At 39.9% G+C, this 18,291-nt stretch overlaps 1 protein-coding gene across 2 annotated transcripts in view; it reads left to right on the top strand.

Moving 5' to 3' along the window:
• Positions 1–1,160: 1,160 nt before the first annotated feature.
• dpy19l3 (dpy-19 like C-mannosyltransferase 3) overlaps positions 1,161–18,291 on the top strand; it is a 62,254-nt gene continuing 45,123 nt past the window's right edge. Inside the window, exons 1-5 of one of the 2 annotated variants that reach the window (XM_079554705.1) lie at positions 1,161–1,345; positions 3,161–3,293; positions 3,430–3,557; positions 11,307–11,397; positions 16,172–16,293. In XM_079554705.1, coding sequence (XP_079410831.1) covers positions 3,179–3,293; positions 3,430–3,557; positions 11,307–11,397; positions 16,172–16,293 — 456 coding nt within the window. In that variant the 5' untranslated portion in view covers positions 1,161–1,345; positions 3,161–3,178. Of the gene's footprint in view, positions 1,346–3,160; positions 3,294–3,429; positions 3,558–8,209; positions 8,869–11,306; positions 11,398–16,171; positions 16,294–18,291 lie in introns of those variants that run through there. The other variant, XM_079554704.1, reaches the window with a different exon arrangement.

The following is an 18,291-nucleotide window of genomic DNA, read 5'->3' as shown; positions in this document are numbered from 1 at the left end:
AATTAAAGATGTTGGGCTTCAACTGGTTATTAGGTCCAAAGACATGCATTTTGCCTCTGAATGAATATGGTAGCCATTGTCAATGATAAAGACAAGTGATTATAGGATAGCCTACAATAAGTAACTATTGTGAAAATATGCAAGCCATATTTAAGTGGATCTCACATTCCCCATATCAACATTTTTCAGGGTTTAGGATGTGAGAACTATTCTTGAGGATTTGCGAAAGATTTGAGGTTGTATGATAATAGTGCTGTGTTTAGCATAGTTAACTATTTTGGCCTGTTCATCCAATCCATCACACCACTTCCCGTGTGTTCCTGTAACTACTACAGATTATTCTCTTTTTTTTTTTACTCAATCAATCCATCCATCAATCAATGAAAGAGAAAAGAGAGATTCTTACTTTGTTGTAATAATGTAGCCTAGAACAATTGTTTATCGTAACTAACCTATAACAATAGAAAGAAATCTTTTTCCTCACATTTCTGTCACATTTCTGTCACATTTTGGTCACTTTTTCATCAAATTTTTGTCACTTTTTTGTCACATTTCTGTAACTTTTTAATCTCATTTTCGTCACATTTTTTGCCACGTTTTCATCACATTTCATCAAATTTTCAGCACTCTTTCATCAAATGTGTGTCACTTTTCTGTCACTTTTTGCCGTCTATTTTTGTCACTTTTTCGTCACATTTTTGCCACATTTTGGCCACATTTTAGTCACTTTTTCGTCACTTTTTTGTCCATTTTTCATCCAATTTTTGTCACTTTTTCATCAAATTTTTGTCACTTTTCTGTTACTCTTTGGTTGCTTTTCTGTCACGTTTTTGTCACTATTTTGTTTCTCTTTTCAAGACGCTTCTATAATTGGGTAAAGCCAAACTGGAGAAAACGTGCCCGGTTCAAGTGGGGGCTACGAGGTTAATAATAGGTTATAATAATTTCGGTCCATACATTGTGGAAAAACTAGGACTAAAGGGCAGATACAATTGTAGATAAAAGATAAATGTTAAAATAATATAAATGTGTTGATTTTACATGTTAAAATTGTTCGCCACGCATGTGATACAGTTGTTGTTTCTCTCTCTCTCTACCACAATAAAACCACATGCTCTTATTTTGAAAAACATCCTCTCGCGAGTTCCGGTGAGATCCTCGGCATCTCGGCACGCTGTGTGTACATGTAGCAGCGGCAGCAGCAGAGAGAGCCGTCTGCGAGGGGCGAAAAGAAACATGATCGCGCTGTCCCGGATAGAGTGACAGAGACAGTAGAGACAGAGAGGGACAGAGGGAGGAGGAGAGAGGCTGGACTTGTCCTCCCAGCGGCTGCAGGAGGAGGAGGGTGAGGCTCCGCGAAGCGCCGCATTTATGTGCCCATAGCCATTGTTGCCGCTGCTGACAAGACAAACAGCGAGAGAGATAACGGGAAGCATCCACGTTGTGTTTTGGCAAAAATGTCCACGCATTTAAATATAATCTCGCATACTAGATCGAGCTTCCATTGTTATGATAGAGAGGCTGCCCAAGGAGACGCCTTTTTTTCTGTTATCTTTACATGTGTGGTCCTTTGAGGATGCTAGCGGATCATTTGCATTATTTTGGGCATGATCTCCCATCCCAAAAAAAATAATTAATAAATAAAATCAACGGAGGGCCTCAGTGGCTCGAAACAATGCATCAAAGCCACGCTGTGTAACAATCCACCGAGTATATAGAATAACACAATACAACAATTTATTTATTTTGGTGAAGCATATCTTGGGGGGAGGGATGCCCATTTACTGAGCTCGCTCGCATCTCATCAGGCTTGACCCATGACTTTGCTTTTGTTTCGAATAGCCAACCATGAGGCTTAGATGCAATTTGGTCCTCTCCCAAATACAGTTTTGAATAACTCACTGCAAAAAAAATAGTCTACCCAAACAATGGAACAATTTGACATGTCTGTTTATGTTTGTGTTTTACAAGCATTGGGTTTTAAAGGAGCAGGCCACCGTTTTTCCATACTGAGATATTTTCTTACCTGAGCTCAGAGCCGTGGGAAGATATTTTAGTTAGGGGGTGCTGAGGGACAAAATTTACCCCCAAAATACTTTTTCTGTGTGTAAATCCTATTTATTAACCTCTTAACTCCCGCCTGAACCGAGAGCATTTTCTCCAGTTCAGCTTTACCCAAATCCTGTAGGCCAGTGTAGCGCCTCATTTGAAAGCTAAGACCTACAAAACTATATTGATCTTTTTCCTCACATCATCAGATTTTTTTTTCATCACTTTTTTTGTTGGGCAGTCGTCTCATTTTTGTCAAATTTTCGTGACTTTTTTTGGCACTTTTTCGTCAAATTATTCACATTTTTTGTCAAATTCTTATCACTTTTTCGTCCATTTTTTCTCAATTTTTTGTCAATTTTTTTCCCATTTTTGTCGTTTTTTGTCAATTTTTTGTCACTTTTTCGTCAATGTTTTCTCACTTTTTTCACATTTTCATCCTTGTTTTCGTCTCAGTTTTGTTGCTATTTTCACACCTTTTTTCCAGAAGCTTTTGGATCGGGTTAAAGCTGGAGAAAATGTGGGAGTTAAGGGGTTAATATTGCCTGCAGTTCACAAGCTATCCACCAGGGGGTGCTGCAGCGCCCTCAGCACCCTGGGTTCCCACGGCCTTGCCTGAGCTTAGTCAAGTTGATGCGTACCTGTCTGGTCTTTCGTGCGTGCCCATGAAAGAGTGTGGTCGCTTCTAACTTCACCTGTTTGGAGCTATAGGAATATACAGGGAGAGGCCAAATGCTAACAACATCTTTGGTCGTTTTGCGTGACTTGAGGGCACGCACAAAGACCAGACGGGTACATATCAACTCGTCTAAGCTCAGGTAGGAACATATCTCGGTATGGAAAAACGGTGGCCAGGCTGCACATCACTGTTAAGTACACATTATTTTTACGGGGCTCAAAACGTGTGGGTTGACGATGTGTAAACTAGTGTATCTTAACAATGGCCGTAAAATGCAAGCGCACTGTATCGTAAATGAATCTTTGTCGAGAAATTCCTTTCCAACTTCCCCATGCACAGATGGCTTTAATCGGTTTGGTCCACGTGACAGCAGTCTGTTGATGGATGCCCATGCCGACATAACTGTTTAATATTGGGCTTGTCCTTCTTTAGCTTCCACAGTGATTCATCATGAGCGCCCTCCGCCAGAGAAAGGGCTCCAGGGGGAAGGAGTCACCTGTGAACCCAGAGCTACACCCACAACACCCAAACTGTTGCTCTGAGCATTCAGAGAAGATATTACATGGCGAGTAGAATTGATTTTATTCTAAATATATGTAAAACTCAAATGACTCTTATTGCTATAGGTGATTCAATATTTACATGGTAAGAAACCACATTTATTGTTACCTTACCTTCCCGTTTGAACTTGAATCGTTCAGGTCACTGGACTTGGGGATCAATAATCTGGACATCAGTCGGCTGGTCTGTGTCAGTTGGCCTTGGTTTGCTGTGCTGTATCTATGTCGCAACACTGCACGAGAATGACCTGTGGTTCTCCAATATTAAGGTAAACATTAGCTAAGACCTTGTTTGTTGTGTTGAAGTTATTTATTTATTTTTGTTTGTCTTTTTTGCAATTACATTATTGTTTCTGTAATATTAAACATTATTGCATGTAATGTTTTTTTCTCATATGGTGCAGCCATATGATACTCAGTTTTTTGCAACCCTCGTGTAGACCCTCATTCCATTGTGTTCTCAGTCCAAAGCTCATCCTAATTCTTTTTATGTATAAGTAAGACTTAAAGGCCTGTTTTTTTTTTGTGTCGTGGCCAAGTTAAAATATTGTTAAAGTAAATATTTGTGAAAAAAGACATTTACACACTGTGTCTTATTATAAAGCTGATTGTGATCTCTGGCGATTTGCTGTTGTTTACATTACTTCAGCATAGTCAAACAGCATAGTCAAACTTGCTGAAAAAACTCCTACCTGTGAATAACTGGGACGTTCAAAATGCTTCAGGAAAAGTTTGGACAACTAACAATTTCAATTTGACTCCCTGCTGCGTTCATTGTTTGTTAAAAATAATAAATGATAAAAATCAGTTTAAAAATGTTTAAACTAAGAATTTTCATCCCCCTACATGTTCCAGCAATGTCCTAATGTGTAGAATGAGCTCAGACCTTCCCACACTGTCATTCAAAAAGTTGTTACTTCGGGTCCGAATTGCTGTCATGCACGAGCTTAATATAGAACCTGCAGTTGCGCGTAAAACCTGAGGTGGCAGTAGTGAGCATAAAATGACCAACTTGCTTCTAGTCTCTTTAAGTAGCTTTGTCATCTACTAGATAAACACATTTTTCTGACATACTCACTTTTGTTATGTGCAGTATGCAAGCTTGATCCTATATCATGATTTCTTTTATAATATATTTCTTTTTTTTGGTCCACTTTTTAGTTTTAAAATGTGCCCCATAGTGTTCACCAACTCAAGCGTGACATACGATTTTAATTTGGGATTGTCTCTCCAGTTTGGGCAGCTGCTCAATCCATTACAGTAACTACCACATTCAGATGTTCAAAACTCCCATTTTACGAGAAACAATAGACATTTAAGTGACACTTTTATTTGGAGGTTATCTATGTTTTGGCATTACATGTAAGCTTGTGGATATTGATATTTCGCACATGGAAACTCGCTAAGCGTTTCACCATATGATTTCCGAGTCCGGGTCTCTGCTTATCTCCAGAGGAATTGTAATGCCTATCAGAAGTATCCTGCGATCCCATTTTCCTCCCAAAAATGGTCTTGAAAATGCCATAAACACTTCATGCTGTAAGAGCCTGATTGTTTTTCCATGCTCTGTGAAGGATCCGTTTTCATCCCATTGAACCAAAACACAAGATTATAAAACACTGCAGTTAAACAGTCCTTTTAAACCTTTAACACAGCAGCAGAGCACGCAGCGCTGCCAGTAATGATGTCACCTTCAATAGTTTATCCTGCGTTTGGCCTGAGAAATATGCAACAGATTGTTCACTGGACACTGGGCAGAGGAAGATGTGCTGCCAGTAGATTCATAGCTTTGGCGAAATGTGTGTTGTTTGCATGTGTTGCCTGGCAATGTGTTTCAGTGGACAAGTGCGCCAACCTCGTGATCTACTGATGTCAAGTGTTAGTCATGACCATGATACACGTGACAGTGGCCCTCACCAGTATGTCTTCAACAGACGTCTATTATTTAATATGCTGGTGGCAGTAACTATTGAGGACTTGAAAGCATAGGCTCTGAACGTCACACTAACTAGCCTCAGCTACATTTATCAATTCATACAGTGGGGAAAAAAAGTATTTGGCCAAAATCCAATACAATGTCTATGTGAAACTGACCAAATACATTTTTTCCCCACTGTATATACATTTATCAAATCATATATGCAAAGCTGTGGACAGTGTTAACGGTTAAAAGGAATGTGAAACAAACTGTGAGGATCGAGAGTCAAACAAAGTTGATTTCCACAAACATTCATAAACAAGTGACCTCACATTTGCATCACAGCAATCACTCGGCTTAAAATAGAAATGCAAATGATTCAAAATACATTGCAATAAGTTGGACCATATAAGGCAATAAATCAGACAACATGCAGTCCTGAAGCAGCCCTAAGATCTGTCAACCCATTGCTCGGGACTGGCAGTGGATGGACATGAAAAAAAAAATGTTACAAGTGTTTATGTGCCCTGATTGTTTTTTTTTCTGTGCTGCTCTTCCTAATGAAGCCTTAAAGTGTTGATTTGATTGTTTCCGGTCCCTGTACCAACTCTTAAACCAGTTGTCTCTAAAACAGTTGTCTAAAATGTTAATGCTGTGTTGTCTTAGTTGCATGTTATCTTTGTGTTTCTTAAGACAAAAGCTGCACAGATTAGGATTTCTGGACTTGTCTGCGTTAGGAGTGTTCAGTGGTTCTGTTTTCCGTCAAATAAGAGCAAGAAAAGCAATTGTCGTATGCCAGTGCCAAGGTCTGGTTACTTTTTACATTTTATAAAAGTGACTTTATCCGGACATTCTTCATCCTGAAAGGGCAAAAGTTTCCTGAAGCCAATGTGGTGCAGGCAAACATTCCAAGACTATTAGTCGCAAACTTGAAATATCTTGCGTTTATTTCGTGGCCTTAGAAACACAATTGTTTCACTAACTATGTTCCTATTAAACTTTTGTAGAACTCAATGCTTTTGTTATAGTCTGGGCAGCCTGATTAAATGGAGAACTTGATTCTCTTCAACACGAACGAGCAGTACTTTTTCACTAATCAGATGTTACTCCAATGCAAGTGAAAATTTCCCAGTATTTTTTTTTTGTTCTAAAGTATTGAACCCAAGACATGTTTTCAGGCGAGTGTCTTGAAGTACTGTGCCACTATGCTGTTCATCACACCCCATTCACAAACATACTCACTTTAATCTCAGTGCCAGAATGAATTGAAAACTGTAGGAAATTGGGTAATCCTACAAAATATCTTCCACTGTCTGCAGTTGTTGTCCACCTCTTGTGCAAACTGTAGCTGATCAGTCTCCACAAGGCCTGAACACAACTCCTGTGTTTGTGGCGCCGTGTGGTGATGCAGCAGCAGTATCTGACCTCATGGTGAACTCTCTGCTGTTGCTCAGTTAGGTCGCTCCTTTTTGCACCTGGAGATCCACTCTGATGCTTCTTTTCTCTCAAACACAAATAATTTCTCCTGTTATCTGGCTTGTTTTTTGAGTGTCGGGCAGAGATGCTGACTGCTTCAGTTGGGTTAAGGTTTGGACTGTGTTTAAAACAATTATGTCTAAGGCCGGCCCTCCCCTGCGATTGTGGTAGGCAATTTAATCTTTTAAATAGATAATGTTAGGAAAATGATAGGCAAAAACTTGTGTTCACAAACAGGGCATTGCTCCCCTTGCGCTGTAACAGATTGGTCATTTTATAAAACCGTATTAGAGGAAGTAAAAGTGGAAGTAAAGAACAACAGCGATTGCTCGTATGCTGTAGGCTCTGTGTGCATGGAATGCCTTTGGCTATCATTAGTTTTAGTTATGGTTTGCCTAATTTAGTCCCATTTTAGCCAGATTTAGATTGAGTATATTTTAAGTCTTGTTTTGTCACCATTTGATGAAAAAACAAAATTGCACATCACACTTCTTTTCTCACATCACACAGCCCTAGTTCTTTGCAGTTTTTTTGCCCAATATGCAGAAACACTCTAAGATATAGCACTCTACGCATCTGTAAAGCATTTTGCACATACTTTTCCCCCCATCGTGTTCTTTCAACGCCGGGCTTAAATCCTCACGCTTGTTGCCACCACTCCTCCCCGCACACGTGCACCCCGGTTCGGACGGCAGCTGCCTTAATCTGGCCTTGAATTCATCCCATGTGGAGTCATGTCCAGGTCGCTCCCCTCCCGTCTGATCCACTTTGCTTTTTCAGACGTTTGCTCACAGCTGGACATGGCTCCCCGATCCCTTAAAGCCTCGGATAAATCTTCCCGACATTTTCCAAGAGAAGTTTCCAACATGCAGTATTCCCGCCCCCGGCTGACTCTTTTCCTGTGTGCATGTGTGGGACTGCTTTTTTTTTTTTTTTTCTTCATGGATAAGATGTAACCAGTAAAGTTAGCTCTCTCACTCGTTCCTCTGCTTCAGAGCTTATCTGACTTGTAAGATTTCCCATTGTTCATTCGGGGCAGGCTGGAAGTCTGCCTGCATTGCCTTTTCCAGGAGTTTGTTCTCTTTTTGGGCTTTGTTACTGGAAGAACCAACTTGCTTTTGAAGGACAAGAAGACTCAATGGAAGTTTGGGACTTGTTATTGTTGGGATTCACCCATTGCGTCATCACAGAGGATCGGGGAAGAGTGCAACAGCTTTACTTTAGTCATTGTAGCTAATTTTATGCCTCATCTTTGGAGGTTTGGGACTGGCACAAAGTTATCTGTTTGACTGAATTCAACACAAGACATTTCATATTCTCTTTTTGTTATTGCTTGTTGGCTTGCATCCTCTAAGTAACTCCCTCACCATGGATTTAGAACATTTTTTTCCACGGATACCCCTCCTGATGTGACGCTCTTCACTTATCCAAGTTTGGGACTGGTAAAAAGACTCGTTTTTGCTGTCAATTTGTTTTGGATTCTTGTGCCAAATGAGTTCTTCGTCTTCTAAGCAGAACTTGAAATTGGTAACCCCTGCCGTTCTTCCTGACCCTAATTTAAAATGAGGATTAGCCATCTCATCAGAGTTTTGGAGAAGAAGCCAAAGCTTGTTTAGCCCACGGCAAGCTGGAAATGAGGATTGGGAAAGAAACGAAGTGCTCATTCCCACTGAGAAAGCTTTTGCATATTTCCTCTGGCAACAAATTGAAAGTGATTAAAAGGCAAATTTGTTTGGACTGACTTCAAATAAAGGAAATCGCGCCGCCGTTACGGGTTACCGCTGCGATGCATTTGGATTGCTTCTATAGATTAACCCCGGAGCGTGCCGCTTATCTACCTCGAGTCAGCCAATGCAAGGATACAAGAAGTTTCTAATAAATCGTTGCGTAAAATGGAGCTCCGCAAGAGGTTTTTGCGAGGCGAGGGGCCTAATTTGGTTGTCAAGCACGGTGCCATGGCTGAAGGGGACGAGCCAAAACAACCTAATGCCCAGAGAGGGGGCAGCGAGGAAGCATTTACATTCGAGTTTGGTAATTGTTCCGGTTCATGCTTCCTACTCCGCCGGCCCTGGCAGAACGGCGTTTCCATGGCGCCCGGGCTCCTACTGGCCGCGCTCCTGGCACTGGCACAGGCCTGGTGTGTGAACGCAATTCACGAGAATCTTCTGTGGTTCTCTCAGCTCACGGTAGGAGTCACACAACTGGAATTATTGATACGGCTTTAATTCAGAACTTTAATTAGCTCGGCGCGTCGCAGAGAGGGGCGGAAGGAAGAGCCCGCGGAAGGTTTAGGCGAGTGGCGGCTTTGAGAAGCGGCAAATAAAAGTGTCACACGCCTCGCTGGGCCAATCTTGGCTCACAGCGGGAGAGACAAAAAGAGAGCTGCAACGTGACTTTGTGGTTATTGTGGTGGCGGGTTTAGCTGACACAAATCTTTGCATTAAATGTGGAATTGGAATTAAGAAGGGGGTAAAAAACACACACTTTTTAACATTCTAGGTCTGCAAAGTGGAATTTCTTATTGATTAGTCTCTTTGATTGTTTCTTTTGTTTGCTCAACCATAAGTTATTGATGTTCTGGGATGAAGCATTGCTCTATTCTATCGAAATGTAACTACATGGTATTTCAGTTGTGTTATTATTAGGGCTGGGTTTTAAGTCATCGATTAATTGAAATCAGATCGGTTTCCCTTTGAAACAGCCGGGATTGATTAAAAAAAACCTTGAACCGATTCTGTATTTCAATTGGCAATAACTTCGGAACTAAATGAGATAGAGACTAACCTTTTTTGCACCGTTCGCCGCGATCCATTCTTCATCTTGAGTGCTAGCTCATCCTTACAGCCCTCCGGGGACCAAGGTTACAGCGTGGCAAAAAACTATTACAAAATCTTCCAAACAAAGATTTTGTGGTTTATTTCCACAAATCTTGCCAATCTGATGTCTATGGTGGCAGCAATGTTGTTTACTGTCACGGCCAGCCTGATTGGCTGTGCCATTGCGTCATTACACACATGGCCACATGGGGGTGGTGTTCAGTTCTTTAATGTAAATATTAATATTTTCACTAATTTACCAACTTGAGTTAATTTCTACTATTTGCAGTATTAGTTCTTCTGAGAATGTCTTCCAAGAAAAGATAAGATAGTCTTTATTGATCTCACAATGGAAAATTCATTTGTTACATCAGTCCAAGTAAAATTACAGTGTGAAAAAAATCAAACTGAATTGTGAATAGAATCAGGCCCTTGTGAAGAGAATAGAATCGAATCGATTTGGGAAATCCTAATCGATACCCAGCCCTAGTTATTATAACCATATTGTATTACAAAAGTAGAAATGCATTTTTTCCTATACCCCTGCCTTAGTGCAAACTACTGTAATTGTCAAATTATTTTTTACAAGGGACCATAGTTTTTCCCATGCAAATGCAGCAAAGATAGGCCTTTAAAGAATAATAATATTATTAATAATAATACATTGAGTAAATAATATGATGCCATGATACTTGATATTGCTATTATCCTCGGATCCTAGTTATGACTTTATTTTTCACATTCCTCCCAAGAGTACTTTTGGTAGTCGATACCTCGCACTTTCCTCTGCAATTAACAGTTGCAAAGTGCTGGGCTGACATGAAGCCGCCGGGAACATCTGTACGTGTAATTAAGGCCCCCACTTAACCCACAGCTGTAGTTGTTAATGCTATTTTAAAATCTGCGTTTTTTTTTCCTCAGCACCTTAAGTAAACCTGCTGTCCACGTGACATTTACCAGGCACTATGAGGCTAAAAATTGGTTTGTTGTTGTGTCCTTTTTATCCCCACAGTTTTGAGATACCTTCTCTTATAATTTTTTTTTCTTCATATTTGAACAGACTGTGCAATTGATCTGAAATGGCAAACTGCAGTTATTCAGGCAGTAGTATCCTTTTGCAAACAACAAAAATCCTGTTTCACTGTTTTCTCAAATGTTGGTGCTGCCAGCCGCATTTATACTGTATATTGAGTTTTAAAACAATATTTGTGATCTATTAGAACGTGGAGTGAAAGCAATCTCTGAAATAAATCAGTGAAGGTGGTGAACCATTTTTTCAAACGTAGGAGCACTTTCTGGAGGCGTCTTATGCCATCAGTCAGTAAAGCATTATTTAGAGCTCTGTTCCTCAAACAGGTGTGAATGAAACAAGACACAATTTCATAACAAGCCTTTAAGAAGAAGAGTATTTGTCTTTCAATTTTTAAAGAGAACGTACTTAAAAACTGCTTCTCCCCCTTTTATTTCTGCCTGTTCGATTTTCTTTTAAAGGGTTTCAAAAACATCCGCAAATGCTGTAAAACAAATCATTGTTAGACAAAGACAGCTGTGGAGGGAAATCTATAAATGCGATTCAAGATGGCACACCATTCTTGTTTACTTTCTGTCGCCCTAATCTCCGAGGAAGAGCCGCACTGTGCACCTGTCATATTTTAGTGTAGGATTACCCATGTATTAGCCGCTCAGTCTGTCTCCTGCTGCTCTCTGTCATGTCCTGCCAGCTAATGTGTTATTATATTAAGCTGCCTGAAGCGTGGTTATACATTTGCCTGTTTATTTTTTATTTTTTTCCGTTTTAATGTTTTCAGGAAGTGGAGCGGGAAATCTCATTCCGGACCGAGTGTGGACTGTATTACTCATACTACAAGCAAATGCTACAGGCACCATCGATAAGTGAAGGTATGTGATTATACACTGTATCTCATTCCATATTGCAATATGAATATGGATTTATATCATCTGTATAATCTTGAAATTACACATTCAAAGCCGAGATCAGCATTGAAATCTGTGTACCCCTTAAAGTGATAGTCTGTAAGTTTGCAAAGAAAAGTGTTCCTCCCCTCTTTACTCAGAAAGCCCTTCTTTTGGCTCATTCATGCTTTTTTAAGACGCAAGAACTTTTTTCTTACACCAAGAGCTACAAGAACAAAATTAAGTCATTTTTGCCTTGTAACCATGGAAACATCTTGTAACTGAAGACACTTCCATGGTTCCGAAGCAAAAAGGAGAGCAGGAATAACATTTTCAAAAGTCTACAATCAAGCTCTGCCTCCTCCCCTCCACCTGATTGAACCCGACAGGCTGGTTCACAGGAGAAGCTCGTCTCATTGGTCAACGGGGAGGATACTAGACTCTGATAAGTTGCTGAGATCTGGAAAGGAGGGACAAAAAGTAACACACAGTATTTATATTATTGCTTGCTTTACATCAAAAGGTGATCGATTTTGCACATTTTATAAAATTTGTAATACATTTTGACTTCAAGACTATCGCTTTAAAGCTAGCATAACATTTCACCCAATATTTAGAATACAATACAAGCATTTTTATTACTGTTAAATGCCTTAAAAAAATGAACAAGCAAACAAACAAACGTGTGTTAGCTCTGCCTGGCTCTCAACTTCTATGACATAGCTTGTAACATAGTGGAGACATCAATAGGTTAAGGTTAAAGGGACTATACAGAGTTTAAAAATGTTAAAATTAAGTATTTTCATCCCCCTACATGTTCCAGCAATGCCCTAATGTGTAGAATGAGCTCAGATCTATTCTCCACAACTGCCTCTAAAATCCTGCACTGTCACTCAGAAAGATGTTAATTCGGGTCTGAAGTGCCGTCGTGCACGAGCTTAGTGTACAACCTGCAGTTACATGTAAGACCTGAGGTGGCAGTATTGAGTATACAAATGACCAACTTGGATGTAGTCCCTTTAAGGTGTATAGGGAAATTTGTCCTATACATTTGACCTATCCTTCGATGCCGCTGTGGATGTTTACTTAAAGTAAGCAAAAAGTAAGTATAGGTTTGGTTCTCTTTCAAATCCATTCTTTGATTACCCACTGCAAAAATAGCATTTTCTGTGTCTGTCTGGTAATGAGTTGCATGTTTTGTATTGGCAACAGTAGAATCCAAAACAATGCGCTCTTAAAATACAGTGACTTCATCCTACCTTGCAGCATATTATTGGCAAGTACTGACAAAGACAGTGGTTTTCAAACAGTCAAAGGCTAAAATTGGAACACATTTCACTAGGAAAGGTAACGGAGAGGAGATTATATTAGTTTATTGGGCGAGATGTGATAAAGGGATGATGAGGGGTGGAGGCTGCAGAGAGCACGATGCTGAGTGCTGGATGCGTAACACAGGATGATGAAGAAGGAACTGGTTGAACTAGTTTGGGGGGATCTGTTGTTCAGACTTTTTAGGTTTTGTAGTCCTGCAGAATTAGGCTGCTTTTAGAGCATTTCTATTTTGGCACTGCTGTTTGTCATGTAGAATAAGATATGTATCTATTCTTCATTAAAAAATTCCAATTCCAAATGTCAAAACAAGGCCATCAGACTTGCTTTATCAATAGGAAGAGAAGGGGGAAGGTCCACATCATCAGTGAAGTGCTGGGGCTCATTGTTAATTATTGTCGTGCCACAAGCTCGCAGGTTTTGGATGTTTTATTGAGACTTTTGGGTGGGTCTGGCCGCTGATACCTGCTGCAACCTTCCCATCTCATTGGTTCACTCGACAGACTAGAGACCCCAAACATCCTGGTTACTTGGGGGGTAAAACTATAGGCAGGCTTCAGTAGTAGTTTTACAATATGTTTATCAATTAATTTCATTCGTAATTTGAGAGAGGGGAAAAAGAGGACAAATGCGTAATTATTGTCCATATTCCTCGAATGCATCGGTGCGAACACCTCCTAAAATGGTGTCCCAGCTTTTACAGAATTTTGAAATGGCAAATTGCTGTCCTGTTCCCTATTATTCGTAAGAGCGGCACAACCAAATTACCGCAGGAAAGGCATAGTTTGGTCTGCGAGAAATTACTCTGTTTACTTGACCTTAGCCCCCAAAGCCCTTAGTTGTTAGCAGGCTTATTTTCCAGCCAAATGCAAATAATTGAGCTGTGAACTAATCAAAGTTGGGACTGGCTGACCTCACTCGCTGGACCGAAATGTCTTTACTTCTATTCTGAGTTAGAATAAACAAAACAACGGCCCAATATGTGAGGCTCAGGGAATCGAATAAGCCGAGAGAAAGCTACAACAAAACAGACGAATTGCGAGAATATGACAAAACATAACAACTCAGGTGGGGGGGAAAAAATGACAGTGTGTTGTGGAGGTCATGGAGGGAGGCTGAGGGAAAGCGAATAAATCAGTAAGTGAAGTTTAAGACTTTGCTGTATGGCTATAATATATTCTCTGAGAAGAAACATTGCTGGTTTTATGGTCTCATTTCATGGATCAAGAACGCGCCGATGATCAAGGTGACACATGGCAACAGCAGTACGCTAGTGCTCCGCTGCTCCTTGTGATAACACCATTTGTTTCTGTCAGAGGGAGTACGGACTCGTATTGGACTGCCACAAGGATGTACGCACAAGGTTTTGGCTGGGTTTGCCAAGCCCATCATTAAACATGATGAATGAAGTTTATGTTTCCTATTTAGTTAGTAAGTAAGTAAGTACAGGCAGTGCTTTATTTGACATTGTACAACCACTGTGGGCCAACCTGACCAGCATATTTTTGGAGGTAGGGGAAACCGCATCTGGAGGAAACCTGGCTACCTTCAGTGCAGTTCTTCTGATCCTCTGAAACGGTGCAGCTCCTCCTGGTTCTGTCCATATTTCAGAGCGAGGTGTCCCGCACTGGTCAGCTGATCCACCTCCTCCTTCCGCTTCCTCCACTCCACAACAATCTTCCATCATCTCCTCCTCGTTTGTCCCTTCCTTGTTTCCTGTGGCTCCTCTTGTGACGCTTCCACTGTGCTGCAAGGTGTGGGGGCTCTTGGTCTTCAGTGGTTTCAGAAGAAGAAATTTGTAGGTCTCAAATGTCTTTAGCTCACAAGCTGGCTGTTTGTTTACTTTTAAAAGCTGCTTTCTTCTGGACCATTATGAACTCTTTGCAGTAAAAAAAAGTCCGCCGAACTCCACAAAAAGACAGCAAAGACGTACAAAAGTAGCCAGTAAAACAGTGTGGAATTTGTTTGTCTTCATTTGCTTTTTCAAGAAAGAATATCAACTATGGCTGATTTTTCGGACAAATATTGCGATTGGATTTGCGATTTTTATATTTGAAACTTCTGTGAAGGAAGTCATGTTACTTTTAGACTGTCAAACGATTTTCATATTCTTGCTCAATTTGCCCCGCATTAGAACAATACACGAATCTACTTTCAAAAAATATTTGGTTTTAAGTGGACAGCACCCACTTCTGAAGGAGTTCGGCTTCCACATTTCCCAAACATTCAGAGTGCCTCTGGGGGACAGCCATGTGACTTAAAGACGTCCGAGATAGAATCACATAGTGTTTATCTAAACACTATAGAATCTGCTTTAAATGGAAATTCAGACCTTTTATCTTTGCAGTGCTGAACTTGAGATCGCAAAGCTCAACAATTCTGATTGATGAACATCTATAACTGAAATGCTCGAGACAAAAACGCAGCCTCTCAGAGATTAGGTTATAGCAGTAGTAAAAACAAATCAATCTTACAGACCTAATTTCAACATCACCCGGCATTCACATTGTTTCATTAAACATATTTTTTGAATTTAAAGTGTATCGAGTTAAGTCCGTAGGCTGCACACGGCTGGCTCTGATCATGGCTACCTACACAAGCGTGAAACCTCCGGAATATAAACTTTTTGTTTATTTTCCAAATCCTTTCACATGGAAATATACACATTAGCTGACCAAGACCAGCTAAGGTGTTCAAAATGTGTTTCCAAGGTCTTTTTAGGTCAGTTTATGTCACATACAACAACCTGCTTTTGACTAACAAATCAGGTTTTCCAGTCAGTCAGTGATTAATAGCTACTGTATTTCTAGAGCAATGTCAAGCTTTTTTGTTTCTTTTCATGTTGACTGATTAAATTACGCTCTTATCGCCAATAGAAATTTAAAATTCACTTGAACTTTTGCACCTTTAAATATTGTTGCAAATTTAATCTGCACAAAGGAGAGTTCTTGACTTCCTCCTGTCATGCACACAAAGCTCCACGTATGAAAATGGGTTATGTCAGTTATGCAAAGCAGCTTTTCAAGCACCCTTCAACGTACTCCTTTAGTCCACACTTGACACTGACTGACAGCTTTCACACTAGCTTTAAGGAACCTCACTAACAAGCAAGTGCATTCTTGAGGGAACTGTACAGAAGACGTAGCATGTCAAGTATGTCGGAGTCTTTACCCTAATTAAATTAATAGGTAGAAAAGTAGCAGTGGCAACAACCTATTCTGCATTATGCGAGGAAATGGTTTCAAGGTTGCAGTGATGACTTCCCATACATTTGGAACCTGGCGATTATCCTCTAATGGTCTGCGCTTCCAGGAAAAGGTGCACGTCCATTTGTCACGGCTCGTCACAAAGCCAATAATAACGGTTATCAATCCACGGCACTGTGAAGAAACTATGGCATTTTAAAGTGCACGTCTATTTTCTTTCTAAGGGCTCTCCGAGTTGATCCATGACAACTTGACAGAATCCAAGAGGACCATTAATCTCCTTCAGCGAATGAACATCTACCAGGAGGTCTTTCTCAGCGTGCTCTACAGACTGCTGCCCGTGCAGGTAACAAACTACTGGCAATTTGTTCAATGAAGAATACACAAATTATTACTTTGCTTGAACTGGACAGATTTAGCCCAGGTTAGGTCATGGGCTTGATTTAGAATCATCTTATGTCTGGGTGTGCTGCCTTTGGGTGCTCTGGTTTCCCCAATCAACTTAAAGCAGAACTAAGTAACTTTTTCCCCTAGAGGCCACAAGCGCCACTGCAGATGTCGTGGCATGTTGTGTTTTTTTTTTACTCATTAATTGTCCGTGAGAGTAAATACTATGTTCACAGAAAAGAGAAAGGGAGAGAGGGATTTTGTAAATTGCACCACAACCCAATTATACAATGGAGATCATTTTTATCCCGCTCAGACTTTGCTGTAAATACTGTTGAAGTGGTGATAGCCCACAGTTAGCTTTGCCTGTTAGCCTGTTAACTTCTTCTGTTCTGTTACATGAAGTCATGCTTGAATAACATTAATTTATTCATGATGTATTTATACATGATGATATCATGACTCATCATGAGTTAAAGCAGTACTAAGTAACGTGTTTACCTTAATAAATCCTTTTTGTAGTCCCTGTGGGGGTAATACAAGTGTTTATGGGATGATTGGGGGGTCTTTCATCTCCCCCTGGTGTCTCTGGACAGAAAACCATGTTTGCAACTTGACTGCCACCGGTCCGGAGAAAGCAATACACACTAATGGAATCACAAAGAAGAAGCTAACATGCTAACGGGCAAAGCTAACTGTGGGCTAACGTCACTTTAAACAGTATTTACAGCCAAGTTTGAGTGAAAAAAAAGTATTTCCATTGTATAATTGAATGCACAGTAACCCTCTCTCCCTTCGCCTTTCCTGTCATCGTAGTATTTAATCTCCAAGACATTTAATAAGTTAAAAAATCGTAACTTGCTACTACACCTGCAGTTGCGCTTATGGCCTCTAGGGGAAGAGTTACTTAGTACTGCTTTAACATGACTTAATGTTCTTTCATAGATGACTTCTTGTGTGAATTAACTACTATAATGAATTCATGAGTAAATCTATTAAGATTTACTCATAATCTCAGGATCATGATGAATTCATTAAAACATTTACATTTTCTTTCCAAAAACATTAACTAATCACAATTATTAAGTTTAAAATTAGTTTGCAAGATATACCGTAATATACCACTTACTGCTGTAATGAACTCCTCATTAGCTAATCCTTAATTCATTCATAAATTCATGATGATTGCGTCCCCTATACTAAATTGATGCACTTTTATGCCTTGGACAATAATCAAGGTGTTTATTGGACAAAACAAACACAAACAAGACATTTATAATTTATAACGGTCCACAATTTGGTTTAAATTATGTCTATTTAATTTCCATTACATCAACATGAACAGTGCGTATAGCTTACTTATACTTACATACTAGCTTACTTATATTCTAAGCCCGATATAAACCGCAGATATTTTTGACCAATTTTTCGAATATGTCTTGACTATAATCCTGTGTATTATTGTAAATGTGTGAAATTTAATGGACCAACAAACATGAACTTAGTTTCAACACAGAATGAATTGTGAACAGTTATAAATTATAATGTCTATGATGTTTGTGTTTGTTTTGTCCAATAAACACTTTGACCTTGACCAGCTGCGGCTACAATAATAGCTTACCACCACCAAGAAAATAGCGGCTTACGAAGAAAACTGTTTTAATAGGCAAGAATAAATTAAAAAGGACTAATAAAAAACATTCCCAATAATGACAAGAAGTCTACCTTCTTTTACCGCACTGATCTTTAAAGCTTAGGAGTTACTGTGGCATTTTACCGCTCAGTCTCCGGCTGACAGTACGAGACACTTCGCACTTGTCACTATACAAAGCTAAAGGTTCCTTTATCGGCTTATCAATTAACTGGGAAACGGTTACTCGGATCTGTCTGAGATCCGGCTGTGTGACAAAAAATGTCAGGAAGTAAAATATCAGACAGAGCTGTGAAATGTCAGAGA

The sequence above is a fragment of the Gobius niger genome (assembly GCF_951799975.1).
Source record: "Gobius niger genome assembly, chromosome: 4".
Taxonomy (NCBI): Eukaryota; Metazoa; Chordata; class Actinopteri; order Gobiiformes; family Gobiidae; genus Gobius; species Gobius niger.
This window is presented reverse-complemented; position numbering and strand designations above follow the sequence as displayed.